General features: G+C 48.4%; 1 protein-coding gene across 1 annotated transcript; it reads left to right on the plus strand.

Annotated features, from left to right (window-relative positions):
* The first annotated feature begins 11,743 nt into the window (after positions 1–11,743).
* LOC119180414 (uncharacterized) lies at positions 11,744–20,438 on the plus strand. The gene is made up of 2 exons (XM_037431608.2): positions 11,744–12,160; positions 18,551–20,438. The coding sequence occupies exons 1-2, from the start codon at positions 11,867–11,869 to the stop codon at positions 19,928–19,930; spliced, it is 1,674 nt and encodes a 557-aa protein (XP_037287505.2). The 5' UTR covers positions 11,744–11,866; the 3' UTR covers positions 19,931–20,438.
* Positions 20,439–21,477: the final 1,039 nt, after the last annotated feature.

Raw genomic sequence — 21,477 nt, forward strand, 5'->3', positions numbered from 1 at the left:
ACGTGTACACATCTGGTAGATTAGCAGGAGCGGCGATTCCTCTGTCACCCCAGTTTTTTCACACAATGGATACGCCATTCACCTTCCGAGAGCTGGATATGGCACTTAGCAAATAAGAAGACGCTGTGCCGTGGGTCCCGATTAAATCAGCAATCAAATGCTGACAAATCTACCATATGAGCGAAAAAGGGCCCTTTTGGACATATTTAATCATGTGTGGAGCACAAGAGAGATCCCATTTGTTTGGAAGACAGCATGGGTGGTGACAGTCCTAAAGTCCGGAAAGGATCCTGCGAGCCTCGCGTCATATCGACCGGTATCTCTTACATCATGCGTATCTAAGTTGATGGAAAGATTAATATGTACAAGATTAACTTGGTACCTTGAACAAGGAAGACGATGGCCACCGTGTATGACCGGATTTCGCCCACGACTGAGTGCCCAGGACAGTGTTTTGGACCTATTAAGCCACATCGAACACCACCGCGTCAGCGGACTCTCGACACTCGCCGTCTTCATGGACGTTGCCAAGGCATATGATTGTGTGCTTCAGGCAGGCATCGTGAACGGGCTCCAAGCCATGGGTGTGTCGGGAAATGCTCTTCGGTTCGTACATGAATTTCTCAGAGACCGCTGTGTCCGTGTTAAGCTTGGAAATGTAACGAGCGAAGAGAGACGCGTTTCCCTCGGCGTCCCACAAGGAAGTGTTCTATCTCCCTTGCTTTTCAACGCTGCCATGGCCAGGCTTCCCGACACTCTGCACTCAGCCCTGAAAGCAGTTAAAATATCCATCTACGCCGATGACATCTGCATTTGGATCTCAGGGTACCAGCACAAACGTTTGGCCCGGATAGCACAGAGCGCTATTTCAATCATTGAGCGTCACTTGTTGACACTTGGCCTATCTTTATCAGCGGAAAAGTCGGCCTTCATGCTCTTCCCGGGAGCGCGACGGAAGTCAACACGTCTGTCGCTGAATATTCAAGACCACTCAATTCGTTGTGCAGCAAGTGTCCGTTTCCTGGGCATTACCATCGACAACAAGCTATTATGGCGACGTGCGGTTGATGGTATAGTCACTGCATCAGTGCAAAGGATCAACGCTCTTCGTCGTATGGCAGGGGTCCGTTGGGGCAACAATCCTATGTCCATGCTTAAATTGAATGATGCGCTTATAACAAGCCGCATTCTTTATCAGCTTCCCCTGATATCACCATCACCAAGCCAGTTCGAACGCCTAGAGGCAGTGCACAGAAAGGGTCTTCGCTGGGCGATGGGAGTCCTTCAGGAGGCTTCAAACACGAAGGGTGCTCGCGTTTTGCTAACGCAGCGTTGCTGTGCCCAGTGTGTGCGTGCGTCAACGCTGCACTGGAGTATATTGGGTCCTTCATGATGCACTCGCGGCCGTTTTGCTAGCTCCACATATACCAACTTTGGTGTTACATGATGTCAATGGATGATGAAAGTATGAATGGTGCAAACATGATAATCCTGACACGTGTATCATGTAAGAACATGACCACATACCACGCTCTCACGGCCGTTTCACTAGCTCCACGTATAGTAAATTTGGTATCATGTGACGTGAATAGAGGACGAAGGTAAGCGACACATCCAAACATGATAATCATGACATGCAAGTCATGTACGGCATTATATACCTCCACCTCATAACGTTCTGCTGACTTTAAAGTGATATATAAACCTTTCTAATTCGTGCTTCGCATATCAACGACTCCCAGTGTACGTAGGATCTGCCTTTTTTTTCTGAGGCGAGTTTACTCTGCCCTAAATCACTTGTTTACAGAGACGGCTCTGAACAAGTGGGACGCTCAGCAAATTCTGATAAGATATTTTATTTTGATATCAAAGTCAAGTTTCTTGTACTGCACCTATTAACATCGACACCGACTTGACGTCTTGCTAAAGTACTAATCCTGGTGACTTCACGCAGTGGCCTGGCAAGCTGTGATGGCGTCAAGAACCAAAACATAGAGATGGCACTCGCACGTCGCCCTCTTCATCGTCTGCTCGTGCCGTGCGGTCACTATCATCCAGCGTACCTGTGAGGCGAGTTAGTAGAGTATGGAATATCGTGTACCTGCACGCAAATACAAGATATACGCTTATCGGAGGGCAAAGAAATCGTTTAATTACTTTCCAATCAGTCGTCATGGCACCAATATTGTGACCTGTCAATTGGCTTATGCCAGTGAAACGAGGAACAATAGGGGCAAGTTCCACCGTTTCCAATTAGATCGGGCGCTGAGGCACGTGTACGTCTAACTCGTGCACACCGGCTGAAGCAGAGCCTGGACGCCAGCCAAGCGGAGTTTACTCTGTTCACTGCCTTTCACTCCGTACGCGCACAGCGCGCAATTGCTCACCGACTTCAGATTGTCAACGAATAACCTGCGCCTGCAAGACACACGATGCGATTCGGCATTCGATTCGGTGTGCGACGGCGCACGCGGCGTACGACCATTCATGACACATGGGGAGAACGAGCCGTCAGCGCTCGGTCTCCGCTCACATACGGCACCTTAGCTTGCACGTTCGGAAGACGTCGTGTCCTGTTTAGTAAGCACCAAATAAACAACCCCACACAGCCATGCTTCGTTATCTAATATCATTGGCAACAACGCTACTCCTCCACGAGCGACAACCATCGCCACAGCCCACATTCCATCTCGACTCTGAGCGTAACCCTGTTGACGTTCTTGGTAGCATTGCTCGCTTTCTAAGGTTAGCTCATTGTTAAGCGCTTCTTTGCGCCCACACGATAAAACATTTTACACTTATATGACGATTCTACACGTGCAAATTGCATTCTCGAAGCCATCGATGCAAAGAGCAAAGGTGAGAACAAAACGGGCTGATTCGCCGAAACGGTCGGTGCCTTTGTGTGTTCACCTGCAAAATTGCCTGCCATCGCGGCTCTATATCTCGTTGTTGGTTCGGAAGCGGACGTCGCCTCACAGAAACCACCCACTTGAAGCTTCACTTTATTCAATTATAAATCCCTTGGCGTCATATACCGTTTATACAATGTATATTGCCACGTTCCGTTTCCCAAGTTTTTGTTATCGTCCCAAAACACCACACGATTTTCAGCGCAAACCGCGCCTGCAGTTTTCGAGAAGGTTCCGGACTGTAGTAGATCATTTCGATAAGATCACGCCCACTGTGCGAACGGTACAGATTGTTCTGGAACCTACGCCACCGCCAGCGATAACGCTAGAACATTCGACGGCAAGAGTATAAATGCCGACGCGCTTCGCCGCTTGTCTGTTGTTGATCGAAGGCCGACGCTCCGTTCGCCGCTATCAGTCCAAGACTGCTATCTGTGCGAGACTGCTGCTGTAATTGGACTTTCCGTTTACTGGGCACAGGTTCGCCCAAATAAACATTTAAATCCCAACACGAAGTCTCCTGCCTTCGGCCACGTCACGACCCCGTGACATCTGGTGGAGGTGCTGCTTCGTTCATGTACCGGACGCCCCCATCAAGCCGTGAACCCAGCCCACGTCGCGGAGAAGACACCGACGCCAACCAGGAGCAGTGAACAAGCCGCCGACAGCAAGGGCTACCACCGGAGTACGGGCTTCTACATGACAAGGTGCGGAAGACCAAGGCCGTGACTGCGACTGCAGCGACAATGACAACCGCAGCGTTCCAGCCCACGATGGTCATGCACCAACCTAAGGAACCACCAATTTTCCATGGGTCATCGTTCGAAGACCCGGAGTCCTGGCTAGAAACATACGACCGTGTGGCTGCCCTCAACCATTGGGACCATGACGAAAAGCTGCGTCGTGTGTTCTTCTATTTGGGAGACACCGCAAGGACCTGGCTCGAAAATCGGGAGTGCACGCTCCGAACGTGGGATGTTTTCTGCGGCGCATTCCTTCAAACGTTCGCGAGCGTCGCTCGCAAAGAGAGGGTCGCTGCTTTATTAGAGACCCGGGTTCAGCTACCAAATGAAAATGTCGCCATATCACAGAAGAAATGACCCGACTATTCCGTCACGCTGACCCAGACATGCCTGAGGAGAAAAAAGTTTGTTTCCTCATGCGAGGGGTCAAACAGGAGCTCTTCGCGGGACTGATGAGAAACCCACCGAAAACCGTCCAAGAATTTGTAACCGAAGCGACCACTATCGAAAAGACCCTGGACATGCGCACCAGACAATATAATCGTCGCCTGACTGCAGACTGCGCTGCTGCTCAAGCCAGTAACTCCGGAGACCTGCGTGAAACGATCCGAGCAATCGTGCGGGACGAGCTTCGCAAGCTGTTGCCTTCGGCGCCGCCTCAAGTGGATTCAATCGCCGACATTGTGCGAGAAGTTCGGCAATTACTTCAAATTCCCCACGCACCACTGCCCGACCCGGAAGCTATGAGCTACGCCGCTGCACTGCGCCACAACGCTCCTCCCCGTCCACGCCAAAACGCCGCCCCGTCGCACTTCCGTCGACAGACGCCACATCCGCCACCACCCCCACCGACGTCATACCGTTCGCCAGCGGCCCAGCGCAGTGCACCGAGGAAGACTGACGTCTGGCGCACCCCTGACCATCGCCCGCTCTGCTACCACTGCGGCGAGGCCGGACACACATACCGCCGTTGCCAGTACCGACAGATGGGACTGCGTGGCTTCGCCATCAATGCACGCGTCCACAGCCAGGAGAACGACCACGTGACATCGCCGACTACCTGACAGGAACTCGGTGGACACCACGAAACCCTTCGCGTTCCCCGTCGCCCAGCCGCCGCACGTCACCGCACCACCGGCAGTACTCTGGCCCTACGCTGGGCTGGTCTCCTAGCCCGTATCCGGGAAACTAAGAGCAGCAACCGGTGGAGGTGCGGTTGCTGTGCGACGAACTACCGAAGATCCTCCGACGACGACGACGCCGCGACGGAGCTTTCCGAACACAACGCCAACCAGGCAAAGCCCTGACGGCGAAAGCTCATTTACCGAAGGTGGCCTGACGACGCAACATGGAAGCAGCGGAACAAGCCGACGCAGCCATGACCCGACGCCACGCCCTAACTGTAATGCGAGACGGCGAACTAGCGACCTCGACGTTCTTATCGACGGCCACAGTGTGACCGCTCTCGTCGATACTGGAGCCGACTATTCTGTCATCAGTCGGTCGTTCACCGCGAAGTTAAAGAAAGTTAGGAAAGCTTGGAAAGGCCCTGAAATCCTCACAGCCGGAGGTCATCTCGTAACGCCTGCAGGAATCTGCACAGCGAGAGTCACCATTAACGGCCGTATTTATCCTACAGACTTCGTAGTCCTACAGCGTTGCTCGAGAGACGTCATCCTTGGCATGGACTTCTTACGCCTCCATGGTGCTGTCATCAACCTAAAAACAAAGTCGATAACGTTATCCACAGAAGAAGCACTACCGCCGCGCACGCCGTCAGGACACCATGCCTTAATGTGCTGAGAGAGCGAGTCACCATTCCGCCTCGCTCAAGCGTCATTATTTCAGTCGGCGCTCCTAAATCACCTGACTTGGAAGGCGTCGTTGAAGGCAGTCAGCATCTGCTGGTCACCCGAAATATTTGCGTCGCGAGAGGAATTGCAGAGCTGCGGGGAGGCAAAGCAACGGTTATGCTCACGAATTTCAGCAATGAGTACAAACATGTGAACAAAGGAACAACGGTCGCATACATCGAAGAAATTGTCGAAGCCACCAGTGCTTTCGCTCTCGCCGATTCTGCGGAACCCGCTCAGAGGAACCAAGCCCCTCCCATAGCTTTCGACGTCAATCCCAGACTTTCGAACGATAAGCAAGAACAGCTCAAGGCCCTGCTCCTGCAATACGAAGATTGCTTTTCGTCGTCATCGAAACTTCGGCAGACCCCAATCACGAAGCGTCGCATCATAACTGAAGAAAATGCCACACCACTCCGTCAGAGTCCGTACAAGGTTTCGACGCGAGAACGTGAAGCCATGAAGCGACAAGTTGATGAAATGCTTCGGGATGACATTATCCAGCCGTCCAAGAGTCCATGGGCATCCCTCGTGGAGTTAGTGAAGAAAAAGGATGGGACCCTGCGTTTCTATGTCGATTATCGCCGCCTGAAAAAAATCACAAGAAAGGACGTGTATCCTCTCCCACGAATAGACGACGCACTTGATCGGCTCCATAACGCCAAGAACTTTTCGTCAATGGACCTCAAGACTGGCTATTGGCAAATGGAAGTCGACGAAAGAGACCGAGAGAAGACGGCGTTTATAACACCAGACGGCCTCTTCGAGTTTAAGGTGATGCCCTTCAGCCTTTGCTCAGCGCCTGCAACTTTTCAACGCGTTATGGATACAGTACTGGCAGGATTGAAGTGGCAGACTTGCCTTGTGTACTTGGACGACGTCGTCGTGTTTTCCTCGAGTTTCGACGAGCATCTTCGGCGCCTTGAAGCTGTACTTCAAGCCATCAAGACTTCTGGACTCACAATGAAGCCAGAAAAGTGCAGATTTGCGTATGAGGAGCTCTTGTTTCTGGGGCACGTTATCAGCAAGTCTGGAGTTCGTCCCGATCCACGGAAAACAGCCGCCATCGCCAACTTCCCGCCGCCCACTGACAAGAAAGCCGTGCGCCGATTTCTGGGCCTGTATGCCTATTACAGGCGGTTCGTGAAAAACTTCGCCCGCATCGCCGATGATTCTAACTAACCTTACCAAGACCGACGTGGAGTTTAAGTGGGAAACGCCGCAGCAACACACTTTCCAGGAGCTTAAATATCGCCTCCAGACGCCTCCGTTACTTGCCCATTTCGACGAATTCGCCGAGACAGAAATACATACTGACGCAAGCAGCGTAGGTCTTGGCGCCGTTCTTGTGCAGAGGGCTGACGGATTTGAAAGGGTTATTAGTTACGCCAGCCGATCGCTATCCAAAGCAGAAGCAAATTATTCCACAACAGAAAAAGAGTGCCTCGCCATCATCTGGGCTACGTCGAAATTTCGCCCCTACCTTTACGGCAGGCCCTTCAAAGTTGTGAGCGACCACCACGCCTTGTGTTGGCTAGCCACCTTGAGGGACCCTTCAGGTCGCCTCGCACGATGGAGCCTGAGACTTCAAGAATATGACATTACTGTCGTTTACAAGTCCGGCAAAAAACACTCCGACGCCGACTGTCTCTCTCGTGCGCCTGTCGACCAACCGCTACCCAACGACCCGGATGACGACTACTTCTTGGGAACGATAACTACCGAAGACTTCGCTGAACGACAGCGGGCCGACCCGGAACTTAAGGCCCTAATAGAATACCTCGAAGGCAGGACCGCCGAAGTCCCAAAGGTATTCAAGCGCGCACTTGCGTTGTTTTTTCTACGAAACGGTCTTCTACAAAAGAAAAACTTCACCGCTTCGAGCTGAGCACCTACTTGTGGTGCCTTCAGCTCTGCGACCAGAACTCCTGCAGGCCCTGCACGACGATCCGATGACAGGGCACCTCGGTGTTTCTCGCACGCTCGCGTAGATACAAGAAAGGTACTACTGGCCACGTCTTACCACCGACTTGACTCGTTATGTGAGGACATGCCGGGACTGTCAGCGACGCAAGACACCACCGACAAGTCCAGGGGGACTTCTGCAGCCAATTGATCCACCTTGCCGACCTTTCCAGCAGATCGGTATGGATCTACTGGGGCCGTTCCCGACGTCGGCTTTCGGAAACAAGTGGATCGTGGTAGCTACCGACTACCTCACCCGCTACGCCGAGACAAAAGCCCTGCCAAAAGGCAGTGCAACCGAGGTAGCTAAGTTCTTCGTAGAAAATATCGTCCTACGTCACGGCGCCCCGGAGGTCCTTATCACCGACAGAGGAACGGCATTCACTGCCGACTTAACTCAAGCGATCTTGGCATACAGCCAAACAAACCACCGCCGGACGACAGCGTACCACCCACAGACCAACGGCCTCACCGAGCGGCTTAACAAGACGATCGCCGACATGCTGTCAATGTACGTCGATGTCGAACACAAGACGTGGGACGCCATTCTTCTGTATGTGACCTTCGCATACAACACGGCGGTGCAGGAGACGACGCAGATATCTCCATACAAATTGGTCTACGGAAGGAGCCTGGCAACGACGCTCGATGCCATGTTAGCCAACGTCACCGACGAAGAAAACCTCGATGTGAGCGAGTACCTTCAACGCGCCGAAGAAGCCCGACAACTTGCGCGTCTCCGTATCAAGAATCAACAGACGACCGACAGCCACCGTTACAACCTTCGACGACGCTTCGTGGAATACCAGCCCAGTGAACGTGTTTGGGTGTGGACGCCGATACGCCGACGTGGACTAAGTGAAAAGCTTCTGCGACGGTACTTCGGACCTTACAGGGTGGTTCGACGTCTCGGCCCACTTGATTACGAGGTTGTTCCCGATGGCATCACGAACTCTCAACGACGCCGATCGCGACCTGAAGTCGTCCATGCCGCGCGCCTCAAGCCGCTTCATGCGCGTTAACAAACTGAAACAGTGTTTTTGTATTATTGTATCGTAATTTATTCATTGTACTTTCTTGCATTATTATTGTACCTTCATCTTCAGTTAAAGCATCGGGACGATGCCTTTTTTCAGAGGGGGGCAATGCCACGTTCCATTTCCTAAGTTTTTGTTATCGTCCCAAAACACCACACGATTCTCAGCGCAAACCGCGCCTGCAGTTTTCGAGAAGGTTCCGGACTGTAGTAGATCATTTCGATAAGATCACGCCCACTGTGCGAACGGTACAGATTGTTCTGAAACCTACGCCACCGCCAGCGATAACGCTAGAACATTCGACGGCAAGAGTATAAATGCCGACGCGCTTCGCCGCTTGTCTGTTGTTGATCGAAGGCCGACGCTCCGTTCGCCGCTATCAGTCCGAGACTGCTATCTGTGTGAGACTGCTGCTGTAATTGGACTTTCCGTTTACTGGGCACAAGTTCGCCCAAATAAACAGGTAAATCCCAACACGAAGTCTCCTGTCTTCGGCCACGTCACGACCCCGTGACAATATCATGTCATCAGCAACGGTGATATCCACAAATACAAGAGCGATCGGACTATCTGGATCCGAGGAAGAAACCTACAATGGCCCCGCTACGGTGATCTAGTGGCTAAGGTACTCGGCTGATGACCCGCAGGTCATGGGATCGAATCCCGGCTGCGGCGGCTGCATTTCCAATGGAGGTGGAAATGCTGTTAACCCGTGTGCTCAGATTTGGGTAGACGTTCAAAAAGGCCAGATGGTCGAAATTTCCGGAGTCCTCCACTAGGCATCTCTCATAATTATATGATGGTTTTGGGACGTTAAAGTCCGCATAATAATCAATCAAAAAACCTAAAATGGGTGCCCTCCAGTGGCTCCCCTTGTCACTCCCTCGCGTGGAGGTGGCTCTTAAAACAGCCGTATGGCAAATTACATCCAATCGGCATTACATTCTAAGCCGCAAAGGAGGAAAAGGGGTCATTGGTTCATCCTTTTGGGGGGTAACTGCATTGCCACAACCATCTTAACGTTGTGCCTTCCTGCCGCGACTGTTGCCAGACATGTGGTGTGCAGCAGAAGAAGCAGACGATCGAAGCGACCTGCTGACGAGGAAACGTCACGAAGGCTTGCGTGTACACATACCTCCGCCACGTCAGGGTACACTAGGAACAGAAGCCAGATTTTAAAAGGATGCTGTAATTATTGAAGACGATAGTCTTTCTTGGGGACCTTGAATGCAAGAATTTTGGACTGTCTGTCTGTCTGTCTGTCTGTACATTTTTCTGTTTGTCCACTCCTAACGGCATCGGGTACTTGAAACGGCCGACCCCACCCGCAGCGCCCACTTATGCTGCTCAAGGTTGAGCGTTGATGCTTGTGCAATTGTCAATTAAAAACCAATTATTGCACATGTCTGGGGTACCATCACAACACGCATATATTCTGCGTGTGCATCTCTTACTAGGAAAAGCATACATAAGTACATAAATAAGGACCGTAGCGCTTATCACGCTGCGCTGCCCATGCAACACTTGCACGGAAATGCGAGTGTTTCAAACGCTTTGCTAAAACAAAGCGGTGGTGGCACCTACCCGTCGCCTTGGGTTCTACACCTCATCACTTCTGAGATGGGCGCGCACAGCCGTCTCAGAGGCACGCACTTTGTTTTCTAAGACAACTGCCAGATGGCGCTTATGTCTCACGTGTGACGTGACTTGATGCGCTCGTTCGCCTCCGCTGCACGTTCGAGACAGTCTAACGCAGCGGCTCCAGACTAACATTCACCGATGTTTTCGCACAGCACATCAAATAAATGTCTTGTTCATTCTATCGACACGCAATACTATCGTCTTTCGACGACAATTGCAGATTATATGCAGATACGGGGCCAATTTCTTTCAGGGTGCACTCGCGCTTACCGGTATACGTTTTCTATGCTCTTGGGTGCTTGGCCTATCCTTTGATTAAAAAAAATAAGTAAAAAGTTTTTTGTCAGAACCCGTTTAACTTCACTACCTCTCTTACATTGCCTTTCTGTCCCCCACCACCTCCGCGGAACAGTGGTTTTTGCGCTGCTGACCCGAAGGTTGCGGGTTCGATTCCGGTCGTGGGGGTCGCATTTCAATGGAGGTGAAATGGTAGACTGTGTGATGCCAACGCACGTACACCACATGGTTTAAATTTCCGGAGCCCTCCACCACGGCGTCTCTGACAATCATATCGTCGTTTCGGGACCCGAAGCACTAATAAAGCAAAATACTTTTCTCTGTCGTCTTAGCAGTTGTTTCCTTCAAATGTATCGAATATTATGAATCAGTCATGTTAATAAGTTTTAATAAATCACAAATAAATCGTTTTCTTGTAAGTCGAGTTCCCCAGAACCGAAACCCTCATTTACATTAGCTCCTATGTATCACACGGGGTGGCAACGTTTTGAATGTTCTCAGCCAACGGTGAAATAAACCTAACGTTCCATGCAGAATAAGAACGTTTGCATTTTAGCAATAGACTCGTTTAAGCGAGCCTTGAAAGATTTTATGTTTGATTACTGCGCAAGATTGCGCTTTTCAGCTGCTTACGTGTCCATAATGGCCATTGCCTAAAGAACTACCTTCCCAGCTATCTGCAACTTCGCCCCCCCTGTTCTGCATGACCTCTTCGCATTTTATGACCCGACATTTTCTTACTTCAAGGCTTCACGTAACCTATTTTCTTGACCCGCCAAGTTATCCACCTTTTTGCCCCGCCGCGGTGGTCTAGTGGCTAAGGTACTCGGCTGCTGACCCGTTGCGGGATCGAATTTCGGCTGCGGCGGCTGCATTTCCGATGGAGGCGGAAATGTTGTAAACCCGTGTGCTCAGATTTGGGTGCACGTTAAAGAACCCCAGGTGGTCAAAATTTACTGAGTCCTCCACTACGGCGTCTCTCATAATCATATGGTGGTTTTGGGACGTTAAACCACACAAATCAATCAATCAATCAAGTTATCCACCTTTACATAATAAAGCGGACTTTCAAATGACCATCCGTAACCGGTGCACATCAATCTCTTTTACTAGCTGCCACATCGGCGCATGCCTGCTTGCGTCAATCAGTTCCTTAGATAGTTACTGCAGAAAAGTGCTTTTCGTTTCATATCAGTTCTCGGCGTAGACACTACCATGTGATGCGACACGGAGTATCAGCTACACATGATTGTTCAATTTTGCAGTCCGTTTATCAACGCGATAAATAGGCAAACCATAATGTAAGTATTCCTTCTTTACGCCACCACTTTTCAGTGGTCAGTCCGAAGCTGTAGCCAGCCTTAGCCGAGCGTCTCTCGCGTCTTTTGCCGTCTGGGGCTCGGTGCTAAAACTCATTCATGAAGGACAACGAAAAATATGTCCTGTACCGCTTCACCGGACACCCGGTCAGCGGCGTCAACTGGAGACCGACGCGGCTGGTCGACGACGTGCCTGAGGTGCGCAAATGCCGCGTTTGTGAACTTATTCCGAAGAAGATAGTGAGGTTGCCATGTAAGCACTTTTTGTGCGAGTACTGCCTCGACTGCGCCTCCCAGTCTGGTAGCGGGCTGTGCCCCGTGGATCGCACTACCTTCAAGGTAGCGAAGTGCGCAGTCATAAGCTTCCCCGCCAAGAAAGCCAACCGCTTGAAAGTGAGTATGAGGCTCTGCATTTGTAAGCTACCTGTTTTATCTTAGCGTCTTTGATGCATACCAGGGGGTATTAGTTGAGTTTCTTCAGGGGAAAGTGCAATAAGACAATGCCCTTTGCATAGTAAGTTTTTAGATTGTTTTGCGATCTTTTATGGAAAGCATCATTGACAGCTACTACTTGTTTATTCCTTCATTGACTTGCCCTATGAAATATGTCATGTTCATGCACTCGTACTCCTTTCATTACACAATAAAAAAGAGCCCGCGGACTGGCACTCAAAACTAACAGCATATTTAACCCGTCTCTGTTTAGAGCTAAAGTGCACCAGCATAATCTGTGCCCCTCATCAGTCAAGGTGTGTTCAGAGACTAGAAATTCTCGAAAATTGAGAAGCACGGTTTATTTGGGCTTGATGTTGTCATACAGTTTGACTTCCGAAATCATCAGTGTGCCACACTCTTTCGCGTTCTTTGATGGAAGGCTTATGGCAACGTTTTTTTTTGTCACATTATTTCAATTAGGAACAAATATCTTTTACTGTAAGAAATATTTCATGGCATAAGAAGAGTGAACAGTGCGAAGTGATATACATAGTATTTTGCTGAGACCTTATATTCGCATTAGCTCGCGTTTCTCTTGTTGCCAAGACCCATTAAATATGGTAATAATTGCCACTAAGAGAAAGCATCAGTGCAGAATAATTTGAAAACCATCTAAAACGACGCTACAAATTTTTGCGGTTTGGTGGGTGTGTTTGAGCTCGTTCACAGGCATCGGTGTCAGCGTCATTAATTTTGAGCGAAAAATAGTCATCTTGTTCATGACCAAAAAATCTTGAAAAAGGTCACATAAATAAGTAGTGTCTTTACTGCTATTCAGAATTCAACTCAGGCCATCTTCATATGTTGATCCCGAGAGTAACGCTATTGGTTAGAACTACCTCGAAAGCAAAACATTGTATACGATTATCATGTCATGCAGGAAATCTCTCCAAAAATGTAATATTGCGTGGCAGGCGCGTAGGATGACGCAGCGCATCCAAGCATCTGAATAGTGCAACAAAGGCTTGATTGAAATGCCCATCGATTACAAGAAAAAAATTCGGATATATTTATTCAGTATCAGCTACATAAGCATCTGTAAATATTTTTTTTTCACTGCGGCACGCTTGAAAGCGATGTGCCTGGGGCCTGATCTCGTAATCACGTTCCGATCTTCAACAATGAGCTCAAATGAACAACAAATTTTCTTTTATTGCTAATGTATTGGCTAAACTTGCATTACTCGGGATTTGAAAGGCCGAGTTTACAAAGGTACCTTGGGGTGGGTAGAGTTGCCTGTGAACTCGCAGTGCGATTTTCTCGCAAGGGAAGTCAATTTTATCAGACGTTTCACGTACCACAGCCGAATGCAAACCACCAAAGATTCGTTCTCAACGAATGCATGATTGTGTCCTATATGTAAGTGATTCCAAGACTTTAAAAATATGCAAGGCAAAGAGGTGCAGGTTTTCCAACCGTGAATCTAATTTCGTGATTGAGTGCTGCAAGTTAGCATGCGATATCATAAAAATAACGTCGAATACGAATTTCATGCCGATACTTCTGTGCTTTCATTTCGCGAGAGAAAACATTTTCCCGTCAAATGTGGGAAGCGTGAGCTCACATCTTTATTCATCTTGATAGCTCTGATATATATATATATATAAAAGATCTAATATTGACGAGAGCTTTACCCCCTCTCTACATCGGGTATGTCTGGCCGTGACGCAACTGCTTTGCGTGTTTGTTTTTAGGAATATGAGGGCAACTTGAAACAAAGAGAAATGAAAAATTGTATATTATGGATAAAAGATAGGCGTGGATATAGAATACAACACCTTGTTTGCTGTTGACGAAAGAAAGACAGGCCAAGGCGAGCGAGCTAGCCAAATCGGCGATTGGTTCATGACTGGTCTACTGGAGACAATACCGGGCGCAGCTTTGAACAATACGGGATTTCAAAGACGCAATCAGAATAATCATCATAGTAAATAGGTTGTCCGTGCATTTGCGTGCTTCTCTGGCAAAGGTCGTCGAAAGGCGATAGTCTTCTGTCTGGGTAGTCTGGAGGCGCTGCGTAAGATATGGACGCCATTAGGCAGTCATCTCAAGAGCCGAAAGTTGTTGTTGAACGCAGAGCCACTGGTAGGTGGCAGCACCGTGTCGTTTTAGCGAATTGTTGAAAACATTTGCTTTTTCGTTCAAAGCGTCACATACTCAGCAGAGCGCCATAAGCAATACAGTCTTTAGAATTACTTATGTATGCATTTTCAAGATAAAAACACTACCTAATACTTGTGTATTCATTTTTAGCTCAAATATACGTAACTTTTGCTGCCACTCAAATTGGCTGGACGTTGAGGAAGTGGTAAGCTTTTGTCCGGTGGCGGGATCGGGCGGCAGACACAGACAAAATTTTTTAGTTGAAGTGCCCCAAGAAAGGCTGTGGTATTCAAAAACCTACATATCAGGAGCAGATGATGGCACAATCTTAGTATCCGTAATCGCATGGCGCTGGATGGTCGCTAGAGTAACGAGCACGGAGCTAACGTCCCCCCCCCCCCTCCCATGAAAGAAGGTTGGACGCGGTCGTACCGTGCATCTCAGTGCACGCGGCAACTCAGCGAGGTGTTAAAACGAACGCTTCTAGTCGCATTAAGCATGTGGCGGAACCAGCAAAATCCTCCTAAATCGGGCCAGCCTTGCGCGTTTGCGCGGCGCTTTGACTTCGCATTGTAGAGCGCGTCAGGACGTCACGGGTAGCGAACGGGTTCATCACCCACTATGTTAGCTACACGTAGAATTTTCTGGCTTTTGTGTACTTCGCAATCCGCTACCGTTCAAATGATGCGTGACAAACGCAAAAAAAAAATTGTCCGGTAGATGACACTTAGGCCGCGTTCACACCGAGCATTCCGGCCGCCAAAAGTGCTCCGAATCCAGTTCGGTGGCGGCTAGATTCGCCGAAAGAGCCTTCTCCGCACCGATCGCTCTCGGACCGATTTTGTTGCGGTCTTGTAGAGCAAAACAAACCCACCAACGCCGCTGGCGTCGGTAGCTTTCTATGCTCTTCATGCATTACATGACAGCCACTTGCCAGCAAAGTAAGCAGTACTATCTTTTCTTGCTTCCTGCGTACGAGAATCATCGAAGACTAGACCACCGGATAGCCTAGCGGCATTTGCGAACCACGACAACAACCGGGTTACAGCGCATCCATCCCACGTTCACCCCGAGGTAGAAGGCATATTCGGCGGCGCGGTGCGCGTCCAGTGCGAACGACGCTGCGTTTCAACGGCGGGAGAATTTTGGTCGCTGTAGAAAGCGGATGTTTCAGTGTGAACTAGGCGTAACTATAGCTGATGCACAGCGCTGCTGATTATCAATGAATAAATAAAACCATAAAAGCAATAGTGTGCGGGGGACAATGCTAGGAGATTCAGCATTTAGAAGCAAAACTAGAAAATCCAAGTAAAAGTTGCAAGGAACTAATGATCAGCGCTGTAGTTCTGTGTGCCTCACGTACCGAATTTTCACCTGTGTTCCAAGCAGCAGCGCACGAAATGGACTGCGAACTGCTACCGACTCGCCAAGTACATTGGAAACACGTAGGAGCTAGATATCGCACATGGCCATTTCCCTGCTATTTCACTGCAATGGGTGACCAGTAAAAGAGCGAGGGATTGTGGGATGCACCGTCTGCTTCCGGTTCGAGAAGAGTAGACGACGGTGAACGACATCTCCGCGAGCCTCAGATTATTACGGATTCGCGCGCGCGGCCACCCGTTTATCTTCGTACTGATAAGCAATGGTCGGTTGTTCAGTCGTTGGCTGCTTTTACTCGAGCATGAAAGGCAAACGCAGGTATATTTCCCATGAAACGAAGAAAAAAATCAGGTGGGCCGCGGCTGTGAAGCGACAGGTTGCCTTTGAGTACGGAACCTAGAAGCCAGAGTGTGCGAAAACCATATATCACAGTTACGTGTATATTCCACGCTAAAAAAAAGCTTACGCATGAATTTGCTGCGAATATATTATTGAGAAATAAATTGTTGCTCAGGCGCGCCTAGCAAAAGTATTATGGGAACGCGCGGGCTAGCTCTACCTGCCATACGAGGTGAGCGCCGGCCATGGCACCCATATACAAGAGAGAAAACGCGAAAGCTTCCCTCAAGAGTAAGTTTACAAGAAGCGCTGGACGAGTTCATTTGTGTTTATCTTGGTCAAACTGTGCGCCATGCAGGACGGCCGCCAAAGGAAGAAGTGCGTTAAACAAGCGTAGGGTTTCGATTATTCGGCGCCATCTATTTCTGACTGTATTGCTTATGTGCCACCGTGCCGTGCAGCTTGACCGAGATCAGCGTTCAAATAAGCATCTGGCTTCGACTAAGAAGTGCATCTTATAGCGCATGAAGGCTAGAAAAATAAAAATTTCAACGTGCTCAATAAGTGTAGCGCTTCATGCTGATGAACTGACGAGTTCAGCCGTAGCAGAGATCCCGAAATGAACTCTTAGCAAACTGCTACAGCAACCCCTATCCCCTGAGACCTTTAAAATGGTGACTTTTTATCTGCAGTACCGTAACATACAAGGAAAGCTGTTTTGCGTATCGACTGATCTGCTAGCCAAACTGAGAGCACCCCCGAGCAGCATAAAAGCATTGCACATCATTTTAGTGCGAGAAAGTTTGCCGACCGTTCATGGCTTTCGTAGTTTGTCATTGTCACAGTCACGTTTGCCAAAAAAAACTTCTAAAGCACTGACATTGCACAGCGAGAAGCTTTTTTTCAACGTAGCAGTACCGAAATTCGCGCGTGCCGGTGCTGATGCGTGTGGTGCATCGAACTGGAAGCCATCGTATCCCACAGTTCTCTGTGATTGCCTATTTTACCGGTCACCTATTGCACTCCCGTCGCCAGTGGTTGATAACAAGATGTCTAGCACCGCAGTGTGAATTGGCTCGGTGAACCTACGTTCGTTATTTAACCCACTAAGAAAGAGATATTTACGAACGCCGTTTAAAATTGGCAGTACTCAGAGCTTGGTCGCATGGCCCGCCGCGGTGGTCTAGTGGCTAAGGTACTCGGCTGCTGACCCGCTGGTCGCACGATCGAATGCCGGATGCGGCGGCTGCATTTCCAATGGAGGCGGAAATTTTGTAGGCCCGTGTGCTCAGATTCGGGTGCACGTTAAAGAACCCCAGGTGGTCGAAACCTCCGGAGCCCTCCAGTGCGGCGTCTCATAATTATATGGTGGTTTTGGGACGGTAAGGCCACATATCAATCAATCAAATCAGAGCTTCGTGACCTCAGCGTGTTCTTATCACAATAGAGATAGCGCGAAGAGCGCGTTATTTGAGCTCTAAGGGTCATCGCCCCACTCATTCCGATGCCCACGCGCCTCAACATGGCAAGATCAATCGTCCGCGCATTTACTTATCTCGGGATGTGGATGGTTTGCTCTGCATCTGCTTTCAGCACGAATTTGCGTCGAATATAGAGAAAGCGCAAAGGTCATTTCATTTGTTCCAGCAGACGCGTTTTCGAAGATAGCGAGCCGCTCGCCCACGAAGAAGCAACAAGAGCGAGAGTTCTTGGTCAGTGCTCATGCATACTTGTGTGATAGTTGGCTGCGTATTTCTTTGTAATTGAGAAAAGTTAATTGTCAAGCTGTGACGTCCGTTGGTTTACGCTTATCCTGTCAGTTCTTTTCGTGCCTGGTTTTCGCTTGTGGATTGCACTGCAAGATCACAGCAGCGTCCTTTTCTTCACGTTCTTCATGTGTCATTGCAATTGATCTCTATAACAGTATTCCATCCGTGTTGTAAAACAAAACACAATCAATGCTCCACTACGTCATTGAAAACACGTTTTCAATTCGGATTTTTACAGAGTTTTATAACAGGCATAAGCCAAGTATTTCTTATTCAAGCAATGATTGTGTAAAAATGGGCTGGTCGTTACGATAGCTCTCCGAATATATTTACTAGCCTTCTTGCCAATATTTCTATTTTTGTAGGTCTGCAAGACCACACCGACCGGGTGATAGGTTCTGCATGTATAGGACTGGGCTTTGATAATGCAAGTTGTAGCTGTTATTTCTTACCATGCAGTTTAAAAAACCTTATGCCGAAAATAGTCTGCTAAACTGCGACAAATTCAAGCTTTTCTTGCGAACATTTACATTGCTTATCTAGCATTCACTATTGACTCAGATGGACAATCACCTGTGGAAAAAAAAGAACCCTTTTCTTTCAATATCCAAAATATTGTGGCCAGTCATGTTGTCTTAAAAAGCACCAAGTTGATGGGATAACCAACGCTGTGTGTTTTTTTATTTGTTTGAAGGTTTACTGTTGGAATCACAGATCGGGCTGCAAGTTCAAGGGCCCCATTGAGGATCTTGTGCAGCACTACGAGAACGATTGCGTCTTCCACTTGCTGCGTTGCGAAACAGGAAGGCACTGCCTGCCACGCGAACTCGCTGTAGAGCACTTCATTAATATGTGTGACAAGAGACTTCCGTGCTCCGAGTTGTATCACTCGGCCTTGCAAACTACAGCAGCTGCTTCTGCAGATACCAGCGTCCATGAGGACCGTTCGCAAACTACAACTGCTGCTTCTGCAGATACCAGCGTCTATGAAGACCGCTCGGAAACTACAGCTGCTGCTTCTGCGGATACCAGCGTCTATGAAGACCGCTCGGAAACTACAGCAGCTGCTTCTGCAGATAATAGCGTCAACGATAACCGCTCGCATACCACAGCTGCTGCTTCTACAGATGCCAGCGTCAACGAGAACCGCTCGCATACTACAGCTGCTGCTTCTGCAGGTACCAGCGTCAATGTGGAACACGATAAGGCGCAGTTAAGAGACATTCTCAAAGAAATGCAGCTGTCTGCACTTCAGGACCAGATGGCTGTGCTCATAAAACGTGTCGCTCATCAGCATGCCGTACTAAAGGAAGTCATTGACGGGCAAAAAGTAGTAGCGCTTACTCTGAGGGATACCCTGACCGAGGTCGTAACAAGAGCGATTTCCGAAAGTTTGCCACGACAGCCAAAGTCAAAAAATTTCACGGATGACGACGCCACATCGTCGGCCCTGTCACTGTCCTCGGAGAAGGTAGTCATACTTAGAAAGCTTGAACATTACGCCAACGTAACGCTCGGCACTCTCGAAGAGTTACGTCAGAACATGCGTCAATTTGATCATCCTGCTGTAATTGCTCGTTGTGAGCCCGTGCATCCTAGTCGCGATAGGCTTCGTCTTTTGACTCAAGTACAACCAACCAACTCTCAAGTTGGAGCGGAAATACCAAGCGTCACCTATAATCTGACACTTAAAAATGCCGACGAAATCTTTTCGAGTGGGATGGAGGACCGTACGTTTGCTGATGTGACCACGTGGCACATGAGAGACACGTACTTTGTGGTCACTGTCGGAAAGCACGTTGCTCACGGCGCTACGCTTTTCGCGATAGAGATCGAGTTTAATGATTTGCGTGAAGGTGCTCAGTGGTTGCCTTCCTCTCGGTCGGTTACCGTGATACATTCGAACGGAAGGAGATGGGATCTACTCGAAGTCGCTGACCTGCCTTGTAGCTGTAAGCGCAGTCTTGATAAGCTACATCATGCTCACGTGTCATTCTTGGCAGACATCAATATCTTCAATCAGGGCTTTTGCCAAGACAAAAAGATGCTGATCGAGATAAAGCTAACGACATAACCGAGGTAGCTTCCTGAAAAATTCCATTTCATCATACTGTCATAATTAATCGTCTCCTGCTTCAATGCATACTCATGTTGCACACTCTGTTTGCGATATCAACGAATGGTGATTTTATTCGACATGCTTTTATTTCTTTCCTGCCTATCAATTACTCCTTATATCGAGCAGCGTCTTTTAAAAGCACAGGCTTACAAGTCAGCTAGGAAGCTACAAGAAATAAACTAAAAGAAAAAACTGTAGTCATACTGTTTCTGTGCGAAAGAACTTTTTATCCATGCTGTGTGCTTGCCATAAAATGAGCAGTATTATTTCAGAAATGTGCCCTCGATAATTTTTTACCAGCTTACAACGTCACTGCTTTGTGCAGGAAGCTTTTCCAAATACTCTGATTGACGAGTTTTACCTATATGTACGAATAGAGCTATGCTCGCGAATTAAAATTGAGATTGCAATTTATTGATATGTGCAGTTCAACGTCCCAAAATGAGCATATGAATATGAAAAACGCCATGATGGAGTGCTCCGGAAATTTCGACCACCAGGGCTTCATTAACGTACACCCAAATCTGAGCAAATGGGCGTACAGCATTTTCGCCACCATCAAAACTGCAGCCGCCAAAGCCGGGATTTGATCCCGCGACCGACGGGTCAGCAGCCGAGTACCTTAGCCACTACACTACCACGGCGGGGTGATCTTAAGAATGAGATGTCTCGTGGCTTCTGGACAAATGTGTAGATAATGAATTGTTTCTGGGTCATCATATCAACACACCCACTTTTATTGCTGTAGCATTACACCTCGTTTCACGGAAATACCGGCTTTGCGTCTGCGATGGTGTTGTTGGTTGTTGTTGAAAAAGAATCAGCGTTATGTAAGGTACCGAATAAATTAGTCCTGCGGTATATATATATATATATATATATATATATATATATATATATATATATATATATATATATATATAACCAATAAGAATATTTCACTCTGAGTGAGAATATACATCTTCAATATAAAGCGCAAGGATGCTTTGATGTTTTACCTGGACGAGCGCAAGCACGTGCTGGTACATGTATTCTCGAGCTTTCAATGCACCAGACAAAATATTTTACGGTTTTCTCAAAGCTTTCACCCTACGTTTTGCGCTTCTGCCGAAGAAAATAACACTATATAGGCGCTTGTACGAGCCCATGTGCTAAAGCCTATGGTACTTGCCAGGTGTTATATAACGCTGGATGTGAGTTTTCATTTCGGAAGTGGCTCGATTGTGTGATAGGAAGCGTCCCTGAATGTCGGATACTCTTTTTCGGCATGCATAAACATGTCTAAATGTACAAGACTCGAATAAATTCGCTTGTAGATTCTTCGGCCTACCTGCTTTTTTCAATGGCTAGAATGTCCCAGTGAACCTGTGCCCTCTACAACTCGATAATATGACCTGCGGTACAAGATAACTTATGTAAGTAGTATAAAAACGGTTTACCACTTATGTGGAACCTGGGGTACAAGATAAGTGGTACAAAATTACAAAATAAGCAGACCTGTT

Source organism: Rhipicephalus microplus, chromosome 7, assembly GCF_043290135.1.
Source record: "Rhipicephalus microplus isolate Deutch F79 chromosome 7, USDA_Rmic, whole genome shotgun sequence".
Classification (NCBI taxonomy): Eukaryota; Metazoa; Arthropoda; class Arachnida; order Ixodida; family Ixodidae; genus Rhipicephalus; species Rhipicephalus microplus.